Here is a 19,351-nt window from a genome sequence, read left to right on the forward strand (position 1 = left end):
TCTTCACGCTCCCTGTGACTCGTGAGCGGTTTCTAGACGGCCAAGTGGGGCTAAGGACGGTGCTGGCGAATACAACTTAAAGCAGAGAAAACACATTTCCTTCGAGGTAAGCATATACGAAGCAATATCCCCTGCAATGTGTCACAAACACACCAACGTTGCAGAAGCACGGTACCACAAGGTGTTTATTAATTTGTGAAACCGATCCATTTGATCTGTGTAATAACGACACAAACCTTAGCTCACGCAAGGACAACCAGAATGACAGCGAATACTCCTCACTGAAAAGGTTGTCAATAGAGCAGTCTCAACATGGTGTATATTCCTACTACAGTTATTGTTAAAACCCCACATGGAAACGTGAACGTGTCTGTAGTTCTACACGAAAGGTGGACTGAAAGCCATGGTCAATGAAGACCAAATAAAACGTGTTTGTGTTTGTTCCCGAGACGAACCATTTAGAGCCGGCTAGCTACTTGATAGCCTGTTAGCTACTTTATAGCCTGCCTGAGTAAGAGCCAGCATAGAGGGTCGAGTATCTGCAGCCAGAGCCTTATATACATTCCCATCTACGGCTCTGGTGAGAGCCTTGTTCCCTAACAAGTTACCCAGCATGGTAGAACCAACGGTGATTGGTCGCAATGTCCCTCAAATTAAGTTAAATAGAATTAAGTTTTGGCCAGTCGCTGCGTTTCAAACTGGTGTAACATCTTGTTACGGGTAGACAGACAGGCTAGCAGTAGCTAGCAGCAAGTAGCTACATGGATACGACAGCATCTCTGGTGGCTAATTTTGGCTTGCGCTAACTAACTTGGTGTAAGGTAAACAACTTCATGAACGCTACGCTACGCGACGCGACTCAGGCCCTAAAGGCACATTGTACGTTCAGTCTATTAGTTTCTTTATTGTGCGTTCCCAGGCCCTTTGACCATTTAATCACGCCTGGTTTGATCTCAAAGTGCTGGCATTTGATGTGCGCTAGGTACAATGATCCAAATACTTATTTGTAATTCGCCTTTATTTGTGACGTGAAAACATTATACCTAAATGCTTTCGTTTCACCTCGCCACCCAGAGGCAGACAAGCAGGCCAGCAGCCACTAGACGTAAAATAAACTCTTGAATCAGGAGGTGGTTATACGTGCTGTAGTTTGCATTTTTTTTTTTTTTACTTTAAGTAAACTAGTGCCGTATATTTACAGAAATATACAGGCTTATCTAGATGATTTTGACTACTTTTATATAGACATACTATAAATTATTTACAATTTATATGTACAATTATTATTATTATTTTTTTTTACAATGTCTGAAAATAGATTTAGTTTGTATCAAATATTTATTCTCTATGTCTGTATTAGATTGCAACTGCTTATGCTATTATTCTATGTTAAGTTATTCTAAGTTAAGTTCGGCTTTATTTTACAAATGCTGCTGGCAGCTCCCTGTACTTAAAATGTTTACTATTAAAAACACTTAATGGAAGTTCGAGTCAGTGTGTGCCATTTTTAATTTATTTGAGAATTTTTTTCTTCTATTTATCGGTTGCACATATCGATTATCGGCCTCCCATTTTCATAAATATCGGTATCGGTATCGGCCCTGAAAAAAACATATTGGTCGGGCCCTAGTATCAACACATTAATGGATTACACCGGGCAGCAACTAATCAGCGGCAGCCCACCCACTGTCCCTCATGTTCTGGTCTGTTTAAGTGTCCCTGGGCAAGGCACCAAAACACAATCCTTCTCCATCTGGTAAATGGGTGGAGGGGCCCTGGGTGACCCCTTCCTTCTGACCTGTGGAGGAGGGGGGACTATTTCCCCTTCACTGAGGATCAATAACAGAGCCACACAAAAGGAATCCATGAATAAAGACTGGTTTGTCAGCTGTTGTCCCCTGTAGTGGACTCCTATGCACTCAACCCCAACACCTTGGATAGAGTGAAAGTTTAGAGATATAGGCCTAGGCCATCTGACTGCAGAATCGACAACAATAAGTCACTTTAAACCTGAGTGACTGCAAACATACGCACATAGACATCAATTACAAGCAAGGGGGATATCATACATAAGTAACCAATGCAGGGATACGTTGCCAAACAATGCGTAGCTCAAAGCAAGCTGACTGAATGTAGGTTAACATTAGATTAATCCTTAGGGTCGGAGTGAAGGGATGTCAGTGGGTTAAAGACACACACACAGAACAAACCCGGTGGCTGCGTAGGGGAAGGCAGTAAGCAGGGTATCACAATATAAAAGTTGTGTTTCCAAGTAAAAACAAGATCAGATATTCCATACCATGTGGTGAAACAGATATGTGTCTAAATCAATCCCATTCTTGAATGTAGCAGGCTATCTGACCGGTGTGGGCTGACGTCGTGCATAACTAACTAAAAACCAACGCACAAAGGCGATTAAAAAAAGGTTTTGCAGTGAGGCTTCAGTTTCACCTCACACACATACGTGCCTTGAAATCGTCTCAGTCCCATGGGAGAAAGAGGGCTGTCGGAAAACAGTAGGGCAATACGATAGCAGCACTTTAAACCATTAAAATCATGCATCATTCAACCACCATTGACTCGCTCTCTAATCCGGATAGCTCGGTTTCCTTACCCCCCTCTCCGTCCGGATCTCTGCAGATCGTCCCACACGTACGGTGTTGTAATTCTCTCCCCTTTACAATCCTACAAGTTGATTCGGTAACAATCCAAGCCAGATCTTAGGGTGTTCTTCTCAGGTAGGACGTGGCGTCTGCACGGAAAAGGAAGAAGCCATGGCCGAGTAGGATCAGCGTGTGTGGGTCGCGCCTCTTATCTACACTGAAGCCAATTTAGGGAAAACCGTGTGTACGGGGATTGAGACAATAAAAAAAGCAATGCGGCTCCCTTAACGCTAGGGATCCCGGAGGTAGGGCACAGTGGCTGGTGATCGGGTGGGAAAAGACGTGAAGAGCGCCACCTTGGGTGAGCTGGGTGAGATGACATCATATGAATGCACAATGCACAACTTTTATTACATCTTATTGTACAAATACACAAGAGTAAAATTATTAGGCTTGGTTCCTCAACAGCCACACAGCAGCAACTACACTACAATTCAAAGTAAATAAAGATAAGTAAAAATAAAAATAAGTAAAAAAATAAGTAGCAGCATAGATAACAATAATAAATTATTACAAAACAATAAAGTAAGTTATAATAAGAGAAACGAATACTGGTGATACGTTTATTATAAGTAATGCGGTGTAGTAAAGTTGTAGGTGTAGTGTCCTGTCCAGTTGTAGTACCAGCCACGGTTGATTCTGCAAAAATGCTGAGCAAATTACATAAAATAAATATGTTTTTTGTATATAATTTGAATGCACAAGGGGTGGCTACTGGCTAGTGGTGGTGGCAATCGCTCTGGTAAGTTACACTTACTGTGACACAAGAGTCAATACAGACCAGCCTTCACACACGACCATAAACATGTGGTTTCGATATTGTTATGCTGTTGTAGCGACTGACAAAAAAATGGAAACAAATAATATAAGAGAGTATGGCCAGTACGGGTATCGAACCCGCGACCTTCGCGTTATTAGCACGACGCTCTAACCAACTGAGCTAACCGGCCACTGATTTTCACACTAGGTTTATAAAGTATTTAAATCAATTAATTCACGATTTCATTATTCTCCTAAAAAAAAATAAAAAATAATAATCCTGATTAACCAGTATCACTTCCCGCTCCGAATCCAAATAGCCCCGGTTGCCATAGTTGCCATCCAACACCGTGGGGCGTGAGCAGGGAAAGAGACCGCCGCGGTTCACGTGACCAAGCATCAAGATGGCGTCGGTAGGAATGGACATAGATATATATATTAATTAATAGTTAATATATATATTAGTGTGTGTATATATATATATATATATATATATATATATATATATATATATATATATATATATATATATATATATATATATATATATATATATATATATATAATATTAGTTAGTATATATATCTATGGGAATGGATGGGAGTGTGTGACAGTGTTGCCAGATTTCTGGCTGCAGACAGCGTTGCCAGATTGAGCGGGAAATCTGGACCAATCTGGCAACACTGCTGCATGAGCAAGATGAGCTAACGTTAGCTAATTACTGAGGGACAACATCATCTCAAATGGTCATTCAAACTTTAGGATAATACACTATACGTTGTTCACATGCCGGGACAAACTAGTGAGTTTCATCGCTTAATCCTTTTTTGAACCATTTGTAACGATGATGTTGCCTGTTTTTTTATTTACCAAAGACGTGATGTGATGAGCGAAAGTAGTTGGTTTCTGAAAATCTATTCCGCTATCGCCTTTCCCATCACGTCTCCTGATGTTAAACTTGGTCTTGAAGTCATTTCTCGCGTTTCATTCTGTGTATAAGCACGTTGCAAACACGTTACAGCCACAGCGAGTAGTTGGTGACTGTACCTGAACCTCGTGTCTTTCCTTGGTTCTGGACCCGATAACCATCCCTTTACCTTGTGTCTTTCCTAGGTCCTGGACCCGATAACCAACCCTTTACCTTGTGTCTTTCTTAGATTTTGGTCTCGATAACCAACCATTTACCTTGTGTCTTTCCTAGGTTTGGGTCTCAATAATCAACCCTTTACCTTGTGTCGTTCCTAGGTTTTGGACTCGATAATCAACCCTGTATTTTGTGGTGAACTGGCGTCTCTAAACTACTCTTCGCTGTCATCGTATCACAGCATCAAGATGGCCCTGAATGTCTTTGGTAAGCGCGTTTTTTGGGTGGATGGTCTGAGTCCGACTGTTTCAGACCACTATCTTTTTGTTTAGATATGTTGGCAAATTAAAGTCAATACTGTGCTAGTTAGGTTGAGGTAGGATGTGTGTGTGTGTGTGTGACACACAGACGTCACACAATCTGTGTGTGTGTGTGTGTGTGTGTGTGTGTGTGTGTGTGTGTGTGTGTGTGTGTGTGTGTGTGTGTGTGTGTGTGTGTGTGTGTTTCAACCTTTGCCCAGAAGGGTTGGATATTCGGAAGACACAATGAAGTTGGAAGACAAGCCAGTCTGGGCAGGAAGTGCTGTATTAGTGTAACTGTGCCGTACATCCAGCCCTCTTTACTCAGGAGGTACGGGCTGCAAGGCCAAGGATAATAAGCAGCCCATTCATAGTTTCTAGGCTTGTGTAAACAAAGCCAGCATTTCCTGTAATATGTTTTTTGAAGGACCCAATTATTGTTTTCTATTTCCAGGCAAAGTTTCAGCCATGTATTGCATGTCTCAATTTACCTTTCTTCTCCCGAAGGCCACGGGTGTCAGATTTCAGATTTATTCTTTCCTTTACCACAGCAAAATAGATTCTGATATACACAGACAAAAAACAAACCTCCACCACCTAATATAAAACCCTGTAACCTACCCAGACCACAAGGCAGAACGGGGGTGAAGACAGGCGCACATTGTGGGGAAACAATAATGCCTTGCTGTTTTTTTTAGATCATGATGAATACAGACCACCCGTCTGGAAGTCCTACTGTGAGTACAGTTGACCGCATACGTTTACTACTTCTCTTTTTAATCAATAATAACAATTAATTAAACGTATTTATTAACTGCTTTTCATATAGGACATTGCAAAAGGGCTGAACCAGGGCATACAAGTAGAGCAAAAAGTTAACTAGATACTAACTGAATATCTTCCCATATAAAAGGCTATTTAGGCCCTTACTAACTATATAATTCCATGCACGATAATGGCTGATTCTCAATGAGAATGAGTCGACATAATTAGTATAGATATTTTGAGCCCATAAGTACATTCAATTTGTCTGCTTCAATCATTGCAACTTGTGAAGTATTCGTGGTGAAGACAAAATCCCTTCCCATAATGCATTTCACTGTATCCGTTTATCTCTTGCTATTTTTGAAGCTCATTAATAATTTATTATTGTGAGTCGTATTGGGACACCTGTCGATGATGTGCTCGCTGAGAATCTTTAACATCTATTTCATACCCTTGTACAGTTGTATTTTGTGTATTTTCTTTTGACTGCACCAAACAAAAATGATATAGTAAAGTTAGCTGAAAATAAATCGGATTATTTCCATGTCTTAGTGTACCAGCTCCAGCAGGAGGCGCCACACCCACGAAGACTCACGTGCACCTGTGAGGTGAGATCCACAGTGAGCACGAACATGCATGTGAACAGGCACACACGTGTATGTGAACAGGCACACACATTCATATGAATAAGGCAGTGGTGGGCTGTCAGGGCCAGCAAGGCCTTCTCTGCGGGCCTAAGCACTATCAAAGCATCTATAGCTACCGGCACAAACTAAAATAAAGCGAATAATAAATAAATAAAGCGATTCCCTGAAGCAAATTAAAACTTACTCCAGAAACCAGTCTGGACAGACTCGGCTTTCAGCATTAGCCTCCCTGGCGATAGAAAGGGACTTATTGTTTGGAACTGAAACGCACAGATAAACTGTACAACAGAGTAATCTAACTCTTCTTGTGGAAAGAAAGGAGGATGGGCTTTGCGTACAAATAATCAGTAGTTTTGGTGAATAATGCATTTTATTTAAACGTTTTAATATTTTTGTCATTTAATTAGGTTAATACTGATGTTTCTGCAAGAGATGATGTATTTATGGCAGCTGTGGCTACAGTGAAAATAGATTTGTTGAATGGTGCTAATTGGGTTTCTTGCTTTAGTAATGGCATCCTTTCTTGCTACATGAGATACCTGTCTGTGATGCAACGCCCTGTTATACTGCATTTCTGTGTAATATTGATGGTTTCTATAGCCGTGGAGTCATAATGATGGCATTAAGAGGTGGATTAATTCATGTAGGACACCAGTGAAGGCCTAGATGTGAAATACACGGCCCGCCGCTGGAACTAGGGATGGGCACGGATAATCCATTATTCGAAATGACGCGGGTATTCGACTTAAACTGTAGCAGATTTTTTATTTATTTTTGCCTAAAGTTAAAGCTATACTGTACGATGTGAGAGAGCTAGCATGATTTGAAATTAGCTTCTCATCGGTGTTCCGTTTAACTCCTCCCCCACCCTTCAGGACTCCCTGCCCCCACCCCTCGACACAGAGCCGTGCACGAGCGCTGCTGCTGCTTACGGCTTACTTCAACGGCAACCATTGCGTCACTTTTCAGGCCATTCAACTCCCTCAGCTGTCGCCAATCGCTGAAAAGCTAATCCAATATTTATTCTCGTTTTTCCTCGAGCAGTCTCCAACTTCTTTTTTGTTGCTGCCTTTTCAGTTTCTGTCTTTCTTTTTCTTGCCTTTTTAAAAGGATGAACCGGGGCAAGTAACGGTGGCAGCGGTAACTTCAGTTGTTTCTCTTCCATTGTGTAAACGTTGTAGGCTCACTAGGTCTAGTCCACTGTCATGAACTACTATGACAACAACGCTTTCTTTGCCCTCCGTGAACGCGCTCAGGCCGGCTCAGGCTCGTACACAGAGGGGAGAGAACGCGCAGGCTTGTGATTGGTTCTTTAGATCCGGGCACAGTGTCTCCGATTGGTAAGCATTTTAACAGGTTTATAGCAGATACAGAATTCGGTTTTTTTCGCTTCTTTTTCATTGCCCATAAGTTATTTATTGCTGTCAGGATGTAAAAACCAATTTCAACAACATATTAAAAAGTGCATATTACTGGATCCCGTACAATATGCCTTTAATTCAATATATTCATTAGCTATCTTAATTACATATTCTTCATTAAACGTGTATACTAATGCCATTTAGTACTTGGAGTACTTGCCTCTACCGGCATCCTCCGTTCCCGTTCCAGAGTCTTTTCCACGGCGGGCTTGATTGTAAATCTCCTCCGCACCCGCTTATCCCCCGAGCACGTAGATATGCTAATTTCTTTGAACAAGAATGAGTGATGCAGTAGGTGGGCTTACGCCGGGATTCCACCGTACGCGTTACGGCCGCGTTAACGTTGCGTTCACACTAGGGGTGCAACGGATCACAAAGCTCACGGTTCGGATCGGGTCACGGTTTTTGAGTCACGGGTCGGATCATTTTCGGATCAACCACAACAATAAAGATAACAAGACAAATGTGACTTTATATAAAATCTTCAACCGGGTAAAAACAAAATAAAGTGAAAATTTAGGTAATAATCCTGCTTCCTTTAAGCATGGTCAATATTTAAAAAATGTGCAATCTGAGGCATTATTCCTTCTTCTTTTTAACATGGATAGGATAGTAAATAATCCCTAAACCTGGATTTACAATTCAGGATGTCTGCATTGCCTGGGGAGAGTTTAGAGTCTACACTCTCCCAAGGCAATGCAGACATCCTTATCTTCTTTTTTTTAGTTTGGTAGCGAAATACAGTTTCTGTGGTGTTTTATTTGGCATTTTGTATATCCATTGATTTCGGTTCGGAGACTCATTGCTCATTGCAAGGGGGGTTGGTTGTAGTCTTTTCGCTCGGTTCTAGCCCTACTGTTGATACGGCGAACCGAGCGAAAAGACTACAACCAAACCTAAACACGTCCGGTTCCGGTTCCGGTTTACGTTTCAATGGGATTTACGGAACGCCAAATAAAACACAACAGAAACTGTATTTCGCTACGATACTTGATGATGTTGTTGATACCGGAATTGTCCTCTAAACATGCGCTGATCACGTCAACGCACAACTTTTTTTTTTTATCAGCTGATCCGCGGATCATTTGCGTCCCGAACCGTGATGGTTGATCCGTACGGATCACGGGAAACCCGTGAACCGTTGCACCACTAGTTCACACCAAACGCGACGGGGCGACAAGATCCCATACAAAGTGAACGTAGAGACGCGTATCGGGCGAATTTTTGGCGAGAGAAAACCGGTGACAAGTTTTGATTTGTCGCGCCACACTTTTGCCGTGCACAGGCGAGCGCGTTCACGAGAATTTGTTGCGTGAAAAATTCGCTCGAGTTCAAATATTTGCACTTTGACGCAAATTTCGCGTGATGACAGCCAATCAGCGTTCAACAGCGTGGCCACTGAGTTTGAAAATTGACCGGATGCTCTATGGCTTTTACTTTTTCACTTCCTGCCCTGCTCGATCTGCTCTGTTGAAATTGACGCGGTTCAGCAACGGTTTGCGGCAAAAATAGAAATGCTACGGAATGATAGCGCTGCGGCACGGCGAGCCGCTCCTGGGACGCTGCTGAGACCTTACGCAGCCGCGCCCTGTGGAAATGGTCTCATTGATTAGAGTGAAACCTATCTGCTGCGGTGACCGCGGCCAAGACGTGCCGCAGCCGTAACGCACCCGTAACGCTGCCGTAACGCGTCCGGTGGAATCAGGCCTTTATGTGTTACGTTAACTGGAAATGTTTTGGACATACTTCCGTCTTACACATAAGATATTTTTGTTGCTTGTTCTGTTCAATGCACATCATGCGTAATGCGAGGCAGGCCCATGCGCTGCAAGTGGAGTTCTGTTGATATCCAAGCTGTTTGCTCTTTTGCTTCAGTTACTTGAATCTATTGAGTTTGTGCCTTTAAAATAATTTTGATCAAATTTCAGTTTTCGCCTTAAAGGGGACATATTATGAAAACTACACTTTTCCTGGGAATTGGTGTTGTTTTGGGTCTCTGGTGCTCCCACACGCATGCAAATTTAGAAAAAAGTCTGTACATGATTTTTTTGAGTGAGATATGCATTTCTGAAAGTACCCCGCCTACATCTACCAAACGAGTGAGTCAGTTTCGGCGCCCCCTCCTACGTAGGAAAGGGGAACAGTTGAATATTACCTCCCACTTCCCCACTCCCCTCCAATCAGAGCATAGCTAAGATTTTGTGGACCAGCGGACGAGCAGCTCCGGCTGGGGGAACTCGGCGCTAGCCCTGCAGCTAAGCTCCGGGAGTACAATCCCTTTCTCTGCCGGACTGCCGCCAAAGCATCTGCGGCAGTCCGGCAGCTCCGGCAGTGTACTCCGGGAGCTGAACTGCGGCCGAAGCTTAATATAATATAATATCATCCGAGGCGCACATAGCTTTTGGCCGTGATATTAGATTTAATATTATACCCATATATAATATTATTATATTATAATTAGAGCTGTCAAGCGATTAAAATATTTAATCGTGATTAATCGCATTAATGTCATAGTTAATTCACGATTAATCACGATTAATCGCCAATTATTTTTCTATGCTAAATATCCCTTGATTTTTTTGTCCCATAATTCGTCGCATTTTAATTCTCTTATCAACATGGTGAAGTGCATCGGCTTGCCTTGTGCAAATAATTTTTTATTGATAACAACATTGGCTGATCAAAACAGGACGATACAAAAAAAGAGCCTATAGTGCAATTAAACGACTGCTTTGAACAAATGTCATTTGAACATAGCAGTCAGGCTACTGCTTCTTTGTTTTGAGCCAAAGAAAAAAAAATATATATATTTTTTGTAATAAAATAATTGCGTTAATCACGCGATAATTTTTTTAACGCCGTTAAAATTGGTTTGCGTTAACGCCGTTAATAACGCGTTTAACTGACAGCTCTAATTATAATACATAGAGCTCCAGGAGTCCGCAGACGGCAACCATCCCTCCTCCCCCATGCTGTGGTTCAGTCTGACAGCTTTTTTCTGGAACTCAAATACTATGTTTACTTGTTGAGAAAACACCATAATATGTCTCCTTTAAGTATGCAGTACTACATATTTTTGTCAAAAAAGATGGTTTAGTTTAAACTCGTTTCGATTCACATTACTGATTTCCAGTGTTTATTTCCTTCTAAAATGCCCAATAAATTGAACAATTTGGATTTGCGTTACACTTTTTTCTTTTTTTTCGTAGTTCGGTTAACCGGTTACTCAAATGTTTTTTTTAGCGAATATTCAAATATTGATATGCCTTTAAATGCACATCCCTAATATGAACAGGCACACATATGCATGTGAACAGGCACACACTTGCACACGTACGTATGTAAGCATGCACACACATGTATGTGAACATGCACTCAAACCTCTGGCTCCAAACTGATACAGTGTCTGATTTCTAAATAGCGGAAATAAACGGATAATGTGGTGGTTATTTGCTCATCAAAATAAATGCTGGCTGTAAAAGATCTGGGTCAGGCCAGACATTTGTCATGACATTTGTCATTCTCTCACTCGCCGTGTGGTGCTTTAAAACATCAGAGATACGCGACAAACCGCTGTAGGAAACATGCAGGGCCGTGAGGAGGTTTGGTTTGTGCAGTTGCGTGCAGTTCAGGCACAGCGACTTTGAATTTGTTTTATCCTAAATATTGTATCTATCCGCCCGGTGAAACCCTCATAGTAGACATTTCTGGAGTACTCTGTATGATTTTGTTTTACAGAATGAATACCTTTTTTGTGTCAAGTACTAAGGGGCTTGGAATACCTTTGATATATTTCAATGTCGGGAAGACTGGCTGGAAAAATGTGACTCTCCCCGTCGGGAATTTGAACCCCGGTCTCCCACGTGACAGGCGGGGATACTGACCACTATACTAACGAGGAGATGTGTGAAAGGTGTCTTTGGCATCAAATCAATTCTATAGGCTGGACAAAGGGGTTAGAAAAATTATAAATTCTTCGATGAATCGTGATTCTCTCTAGAACGATTCCGTCTCGATAATCATTAATAATCAGAATTTCAATAATAAAAAAAGAATAATTATATTTGTTCGCCTGCTGCAACCTTCTGTTTGCCAGAGTGGGATCATTTTTGTAATTTTAAAATTATTTCATTTATCTTCAGTGTGTATTGGCTAATCTGATTTGTCTTGACAAGATTGCGATTAAGCCTACGCATATCATGCCCGCAAACTCACAGCCAGACACAAGAACTCCTTCTAATTGACTAAGAGCAGCTTTTCGTTAATGACAGAATAGAAAGATTAGAAAGAAAAGAAAACTGAATCTGTTTTATTTTGTACATACTTCCATATTGTGTTGTAATGCAAGCTACATTGATTATTGTATTCTTCATAGAAAGTCATATTTGTGACAAAAGCTTTTTCTCTGATAAAATATTAGATAAAGTAATTCAGTTTTTCCCCTAGATTTTTTTGTAGCAGTGGTGCTGTGAGTTGGTAACCTAGCAACTAGGGCTGGGTAAAAATATCGATTCATCAATGTACTGCAATTTATTTGTTCTCGATTCAATTTGGATTCAGAACTTTTTTGAAATCGATTTATTTCCATAAAAAGAAAAAGCATGCTCAGTCATTGTAATCTAGAAGCAAGTATGCCTAAATGTACATGCCCTTCTACATTTGTCTATGTTATGATTATTACTTTTATGCTGTTAGTTTAGCTCAGAACAATACTACAATGGTGTATTCCCTTTTTGCTAGTTAAAGCACAATGAAATGGTTAATTCATTTTGAAATGGTTAATTCTAAATAATATTTGGGTATTTTTGTCATCTGCACGTGTTATTGAATCGATATCGAAGCAATTGGATCAATATCAAATCGATATCGAATGAAGACCTAAAGAATTGAATTGAATTGTGAGGTACCTTTTTTTTTGCAATTTCTTTTTTTTTGACAATCTGACAATCCAGAGCTGACAATCCAGCAGCAGTGGTGCACCGCTGCTGAATGCATATAGGGGAAACACTGGATAATTCATCTGTTGATGTCTTTAATGATCATCAAAAAAGTATGAAATGATAAGCAAACTCGGAGTAGCAAACGCAGATGAATTATGAGGTCATATTTTTCAAAATCACACATGGAAATGTACGTAAAAAATATTATGGCATCAATTCGAGATGCATCGATAATCGTTTTGGAATCCAATCATTGACCTCATAATCGGAATCGGATTCCCACATAAAGTGACTTTCTAACCTTTTATTACATTTGAGTGACCAATTAAATGCAATTCCGAATTCAGCTATAGTCTTTGGTCTATTATTTGGATCTGCTTGAGTATTTGTGTATGACAGAAACAAAGAGTCTCAATGCTTGCATCATTGCATGAATGAATTTCCCCGATTCCAAGTAGAAATTACTTATTGATTGAATTAATCGGGTCTCTTATGTTCCCATCCTATTCTGTGGGACAGTATGACCTTGTTTTGAGGGAACACACCAGTGTTAAGGTAATGATGGGGAAGTACACATCTGTTCCCGATTGAGCACATGCTGTGATGAGTTGTGTTCATACAGATTAGGGATGGCGAAAACGTAAAATATTCTTGACCGACCACCGAGCCTCATTAACCGGTTAATACAGATTAACCGATCAGATTAAAATGTGCAATTTGAAATAACAGCCATTTCGAGCGGCACAAGCCGCCTGCTATTTCATAACTCTGCTTATGCTTCACTTTACACAAAAAGATCTTGGAATGAGATGGCTAACTGTAGTCTTATTCAAAGAAAAAAAAAAAAAAAAAGAATTCAAAGGTTTTTATTCGCCATTTGTGCATAAACCAGACAGTTCAAACACATTGGAATTCTTGTGCAGGGCTTCCCAAGTCAAGTACAGTATAAATACAATTAAGAGAGATCGAGAGAGAGAGAGAGAGAGAGAGAGAGAGAGGGCGCAGCACAATAAATAGTAATAATAAAAAAGTATAAAGAGTTTTTAAAAATTGAGATAAGGATAAATTGCATGTTGTGCATTGCATTGCAGAGAGCACCACAATTTAAAATTTAAAATTTAAAAATATATATACATATTAAATTGATTTCAGCAGTGCAACCATACTGTATAACCACATGTAGCAGCGTTATTGCAGGTAGGAAGTGGGGGTAGGGTGGTGAGTATATATATATATTCAAATAAATAAATAAAATAAATAAGTAAAATACAATATTGCACATTGTATTTTTCAGATGTTCTCTGTTAATGCCATCAGTCGCACTGTTGCAGGGAAGAAGCTATTGAAGAATCTTTTTGTGTGTGTGATGACACTGTCCGCTCTACTGTGTCTGAGTCTGTATTTGCAATGTTTGTTATTGAGTAGAGGGTGAGCTGGGTGGAGGGAGTCTATAATGATTCTCACTGCCCTTTTCCGACAGCTCTGACTGTAAATAAAGTCCATGGAGGGAAGTGTGGTCCCAGTAATCCTTTCAGCAGTCTTTATGACCCTTTGGAGTGCCCTCCTCTCTGCCTGTGTGGTATTCCCGTACCAGACAGTGATACCTGAAGTGAGAATGCTCTCTACAAGTCCACTGTAGGCCAGGGTGAGAGGACGCTGGTTTAGTCCCGATTTCCTTAGCAGTCTGATGAAATACAGCCGCTGCTGGGCTTTTTTCACAGTGGCAGCAGTGTTAAGAGACCAGCTCAGGTCAGACATCACCTGCAGTCCCAGGAATCGGTGGTTGTCCGCCCTCTCCACCTCAGTCCCTTGGATGGTAAGGGGCTGTAGGGGGGCAGGACTCCTCCTGAAGTCTGCTATTACCTCTCTTGTTTTGGCTACGTTGAGGATGAGGTCATTCTCCTCTCCATAGATGAGAATATCCTCTATCACACTCCTGTAGCCTGACTCGTCACCCCCCTTGATGAGGCCCAGGATGGTGGTGTCATCAGCGTATTTGATGACAATGGTGTTATCGTGTGTGGAGGCACAATCATGCGTGTACAGGGTGAAGAGTTTGGGACTGAGGCAGCAGCCCTGTGGTGAACCTGTACTGACTATGAGCTCAGCAGACACCCGCCTCCCCACTCTCACCACCTGTGGTCTTTCAATCAGGAAATCTAGGATCCAGTTACAGGTGGGAGTCGGGACACGAGGTCCGTCAGTTTACCAATCAGCTTGCCCGGGCGGATGGTGTTGTAGGCAGAGCTATAGTCCAGGAAAAGCATTCTGACATATGTTCTGCTGTTGTCCAGGTGTTGCAAAGTGTGATGTAGGGCTATGGCCACCGCGTCATCCACTGATCGGTTGGGGCGATAGGCAAACTGGGATGGGTCGACAGTGTCCGATACCGTGTCGTTTATGTGGGTAAGAACCAGCTTTTCTAGGCACTTCATGGGGGCTGAAGTTAGCGCCACCGGCCTTAAGTCATTCAGCGTGGATGAATTAGGCTTTTTTGGAACCGGTATGATTATGGATGATTTAAATACTCTGGGGACTACTGCCTGGGATAGGGACAGATTGAAAATGTCAGCATACACACACACTAGTTGTTCCCCACAGGCCTTCAAGACTCTTGGATGAACGCCGTCTGTTCCCATAGCCTTATGGGGGTTCACCTGCTTCAGAGCCCTCAGAACCTGTGCGTGTGTAACCTGGAAGGCAGTGTCCATGGAGTCACAGGGGGCTTTTGAGGGAGTGTCTGTGTTCAGCCTGTCGAACCTGGCATAAAAGTTATTAAGGCGGTCTGGAAGGGTGGCATCTCGTGTAGTCTACTGTCCATAATAATTCAGAGATCATATTCTCCGCCGCTCGCATGCGGGAATAATTAAGACTTGAGGAGTGATTGAACAGTGGGCTAGAGATGGGGTGTCCGTCCAACTTCCAATAAGTCACCTCATCTGATCATCTTTTTGTGTGAAGTGAAACCAACACGCGCTCCACAGTCTACACTGACCCCAATTTTCTTTTTAACGACAAGCGACAACATTGATCGGTTAACGTTAATACGGTCAACCATCAGCTTGAGAGGCGCTTTCACTATACTCTCTCTTCTTTTCACTCTAGCAGTCACTCCACGTGGGAAAGTGGTTTTGGATGGGTCAGCATATTCGATTATTCGTCCCCGAGGGTCAAAATATTTTTTTAACATTTGGACCGTTAACAGTTTTTCCCATTCAAATATAAAGTTTTTCACAAGCCATCATTTTTTTATTTTTTTTTATTTATTTGTTTATCAACACAGCGGATGCGTGCGCAGAATGACAGCAGTGATTCTTCTTCAAAACGAGAGCTGGTAAATTGTGACAAATTAATTAAACTGTAATCAGACAACGCGGTTATATGCTATAGATGTTATGCAGTAGCGCATATTGTGGCTGCATCGGCAACTAATATGAAATTTGTGTGCATGTCTGAGTGTTTGGGGGTTGGCCGTTGGTGGAGTTTGTTACTGAAGGCCCTGACTTAAACCCCACGGTACGCTACTGGATGCAGGTACCTTTGAGTCGCACTCCATCTTTCTCCCAAATGGGTCTTCCACGGAAGAGGAGTCTTCTCCAGGCCAAAGCATGCGGTCTTGTTGGGAGTGACGCACAGTAATACTTCTGGAGTTGTTCAAAACAGACTTCTATTGATTCCTATTTGAAGCAAGCAAGACAGTACCGACAAATAATGTAGCATGGCTGATTATTATTATTATTATTATTTAGGTCGCACAACAAATATGAGCTGGAATTCAAGCTCCGGCTTGAATGTACATGGGTTTGAGCAAGGAGATATGTGAGTGTCCAGTGTTGACAGAATGAATGAAAGGGAGGGTGTTTTCAGATACAATATTGAATATGGAGGGGCGTTATGTACACACTCACGCACACACACACACACACGTGTACGTTGCCATTGTTGTTGCCTGTGAAAATCAACACCTTGGGAGCAGTATATTTTGTGCGCCCTCTGCTCAGGCCCCGTCCACACGGAGCCAAAACAGGCGATAACAATCCGATTTCGTTTTATGCGGTTCAGGAATATCTCCGAAACGAGTCATTGCGAAACCGCATCGAGCTGTAGTAAATATTCAAGGTGCTGGTTCTCCACAGAAAAAAGTGGAGCACATCAAGCCTGCGCGCATACAGCCTGCGCGCTGTATACAAATATTCAGTCACGAGGAGATGCAACCTTTTAAATTGAGCAGAAACACTTTTTAATGTACAGTTAGTAATTCAATTCATCAAGGGGCTTTATTTCAAGCTACAAAAATAATACAAATAAAATGATAAATAAAAAATTCAACGCAACTCTGACGTCCCCCTGCTGGTGGGGGGCTAATGACGTCATCGTTTGCGTTTCAGGAGTCCACACAAATCCTAACCCGAAACCTCATAGGTCCGGATAGATTTGAAACCACCTCCGAGGGTGGTTTCAGAAATGTGCGGTTTCGGGCAACGGATTCGCCGGCTCCGTCTGGACGGTCGGCCGAAACGCACAAGACTTACTCGGTTTCACCAAAAAATCGTTTCTGTGTGGACGTGGCCTCATTCATGCGTAACGTTGCCCCACCAACAATTGGATGTGCATATACATCTGCTCCTACACACTACTCAGACATACTAGGGCGTGTAAATTAATATTCGCCCCACCTTGGTGGGTCTTTGTCGATTTATTGGCCCGGCCAGCGGATGTGCTGAGAACAAACAAATGTTCTGTGCGCTCAGTCCTTTCCTGTGTTTGCCGGTGCAATATTTCCCCGTCCCTTCTCACGTGTGCTCCAGTGCATGTTCACACTCGTGTGCAGCACAGAGTTGTGGGCCTTTTCTACATTGTTAGTAGAGTGTGGCTGCACCGTCTGCTCTGTCAAATGATCAAATATTGTCCTAAAATGTCTCCTTTCTTGTCTGCAATCTCACACAGTTGTGTTGTGTTCCTCCTCAGGTGGACAACCGGCCTAAATATTACGGAAGAGAGTACGTTAGTTTTCTTATTTCTCTATGTATTCTTTGTTCCCCCCAGTAATGTAAACCTGTTCTAACACCGTCCTCAGCAGCACTATGCTAACTCCAGGGCTCATGTAGAAGAGGGGGTTGTCTTTAGTCATGTAAAACAATAGTCAAACCACCCTAGGTCCCAGTTGCCAAGACAATGGGCCCTGAAGACTACATAATCGACCTAGCCATACCTAGTCTAGTCTGGAGTTATTAAACAGGATTGTATTATATTACATTTTGCAATAAAACCCTCCACCCACAGCTCAAATCAAACTAAATTATCATTGTCTATGGGAGTGAACAAATTTGGAACAAAAGTGATGTCTCCAGTGAATCAAAGTTACTAAACTGTAGGCTTAAATATTTTAACTGCCACGAAACATATCTTTTCTGATCCTCCCTGATCTTATGTGCCACTAATGTCTACCCCAACTGTAGAGAAGAGGATGTTTTATGTTGGGAGGGAGGGAGGGAGATTGATTGATTGATTGATTGATTCTGTGTAATATGTGTTATATTACCAGGTACCACGGTATGATCTCCCGGGAGGATGCTGACCAGCTACTGAACCAGGCCGAGGGCAGCTACCTCATCAGAGAGAGCCAGAGACAGCCCGGCACCTACACACTGGCCCTACGGTACTGTGTGTGTGTGTTTTAGAGACAGACAGACAGACCCGGTGTCTAAAATCCAGATAGTATCTGGGCCAGACCACGGTCCCCACTCGTTGATGTGCAGCACGATATGCCTCTCGGGAGAAGGTTGTCTAATTTAGCTACCTTCAAACCATTTACAAGAGAAACCACCTGTGGCCAACCCCTGCGCTAATTTATTTCATTGTGTCAGCTTTCAGATGTTGAGTTTGTGGTCCGTTTTGGTGACAAAGGAGGAAACGTTGTAGTTTGTAGTTAGAAACTAGCAACGATGGATTAGAGAAGCGGTTAAACAAAGGACCCTGTGGGGGGTACGTACTAGAGCCCGACCGATATACGATTTTTAAGGCCGATACGATATATATATATATATATATATATATATATATTAGGGATGGGCGTGAGGAATCGATTACTCGAGTACTCCTCGTTACAAATGATCTCGTTGGTGGACAGGCAAACTCGAGTTTGCATATACACACACAAACAACGTTTTCTGAAGCTGAAAATGTGTTTTGAAGGTTTGCAAAAATAAATAATGAATACTCTGATAACTCTGACTGTTTTGATGGAGAATAAGCATTACATGTTTGGTTGGTAATATTGCCGTTCATCATCAGGCCTATTCCTGCTGCAGATGCGTTGCATTCTAAAAATAGATTTGATTAAACGAGTACTCAATTGATCCTCGAGGAATTCCTTCGATCACTCGAGTTTGGAATTTGCTACTCGTGCCCATCCCTAATAAATAAAAAATAAAAAATATATAGATATATATATATATATATATAAAAGAAAAAATCCAGAAACGCGCAACAAAACAAACAGATTTCCCTAACATTGGTTATTTGTAGTTATCCTTTAAATCAGGGGTCTCAAACTCGCGGCCCGCGGGACGATATTTTATGGCCCCCTACTTGATATCAAAGTTAAGTGTTATTGCGGCCCGCACGTTTTAATTCTTTTTTTTTTTGTATTATTTTTTTTTAAATAAAGCTTGCTGCGCACAAAAACCTTGCATAAGACGGAGGTGAAATGTGCTAGGCCAACGGTATGGCTTCTCCCAAGTCTGTGCGCTGGAGATACGCCCTTTCTGTGT

General features: G+C 41.8%; 2 protein-coding genes and 1 non-coding gene across 4 annotated transcripts in view; 1 reads left to right on the plus strand and 2 right to left on the minus strand.

Annotated features, from left to right (window-relative positions):
• Window positions 1-2,880, minus strand: part of LOC130380364 (FERM, ARHGEF and pleckstrin domain-containing protein 1-like) — a 127,548-nt gene extending 124,668 nt beyond the window's left edge. For both annotated transcript variants that reach the window (XM_056587540.1, XM_056587539.1), the window contains exon 1: window positions 2,615-2,880. The gene's annotated coding sequence lies outside the window, so the exon portion shown is untranslated. The remainder of the gene's footprint in view (window positions 1-2,614) is intronic.
• A 659-nt stretch (window positions 2,881-3,539) lies between these two features.
• Window positions 3,540-3,613, minus strand: trnai-aau (transfer RNA isoleucine (anticodon AAU)). The gene has a single exon. It is a non-coding gene; the product is annotated as a tRNA-Ile (tRNA).
• A 472-nt stretch (window positions 3,614-4,085) lies between these two features.
• LOC130380365 (N-chimaerin-like) overlaps window positions 4,086-19,351 on the plus strand; it is an 81,043-nt gene continuing 65,777 nt past the window's right edge. The window contains exons 1-6 of the mRNA XM_056587541.1: window positions 4,086-4,224; window positions 4,668-4,773; window positions 5,504-5,542; window positions 6,123-6,178; window positions 17,547-17,578; window positions 18,124-18,237. Coding sequence (XP_056443516.1) covers window positions 4,755-4,773; window positions 5,504-5,542; window positions 6,123-6,178; window positions 17,547-17,578; window positions 18,124-18,237 — 260 coding nt within the window. The 5' untranslated portion in view covers window positions 4,086-4,224; window positions 4,668-4,754. The remainder of the gene's footprint in view (window positions 4,225-4,667; window positions 4,774-5,503; window positions 5,543-6,122; window positions 6,179-17,546; window positions 17,579-18,123; window positions 18,238-19,351) is intronic.

This window comes from Gadus chalcogrammus, chromosome 4, assembly GCF_026213295.1.
Source record: "Gadus chalcogrammus isolate NIFS_2021 chromosome 4, NIFS_Gcha_1.0, whole genome shotgun sequence".
NCBI lineage: Eukaryota > Metazoa > Chordata > Actinopteri > Gadiformes > Gadidae > Gadus > Gadus chalcogrammus.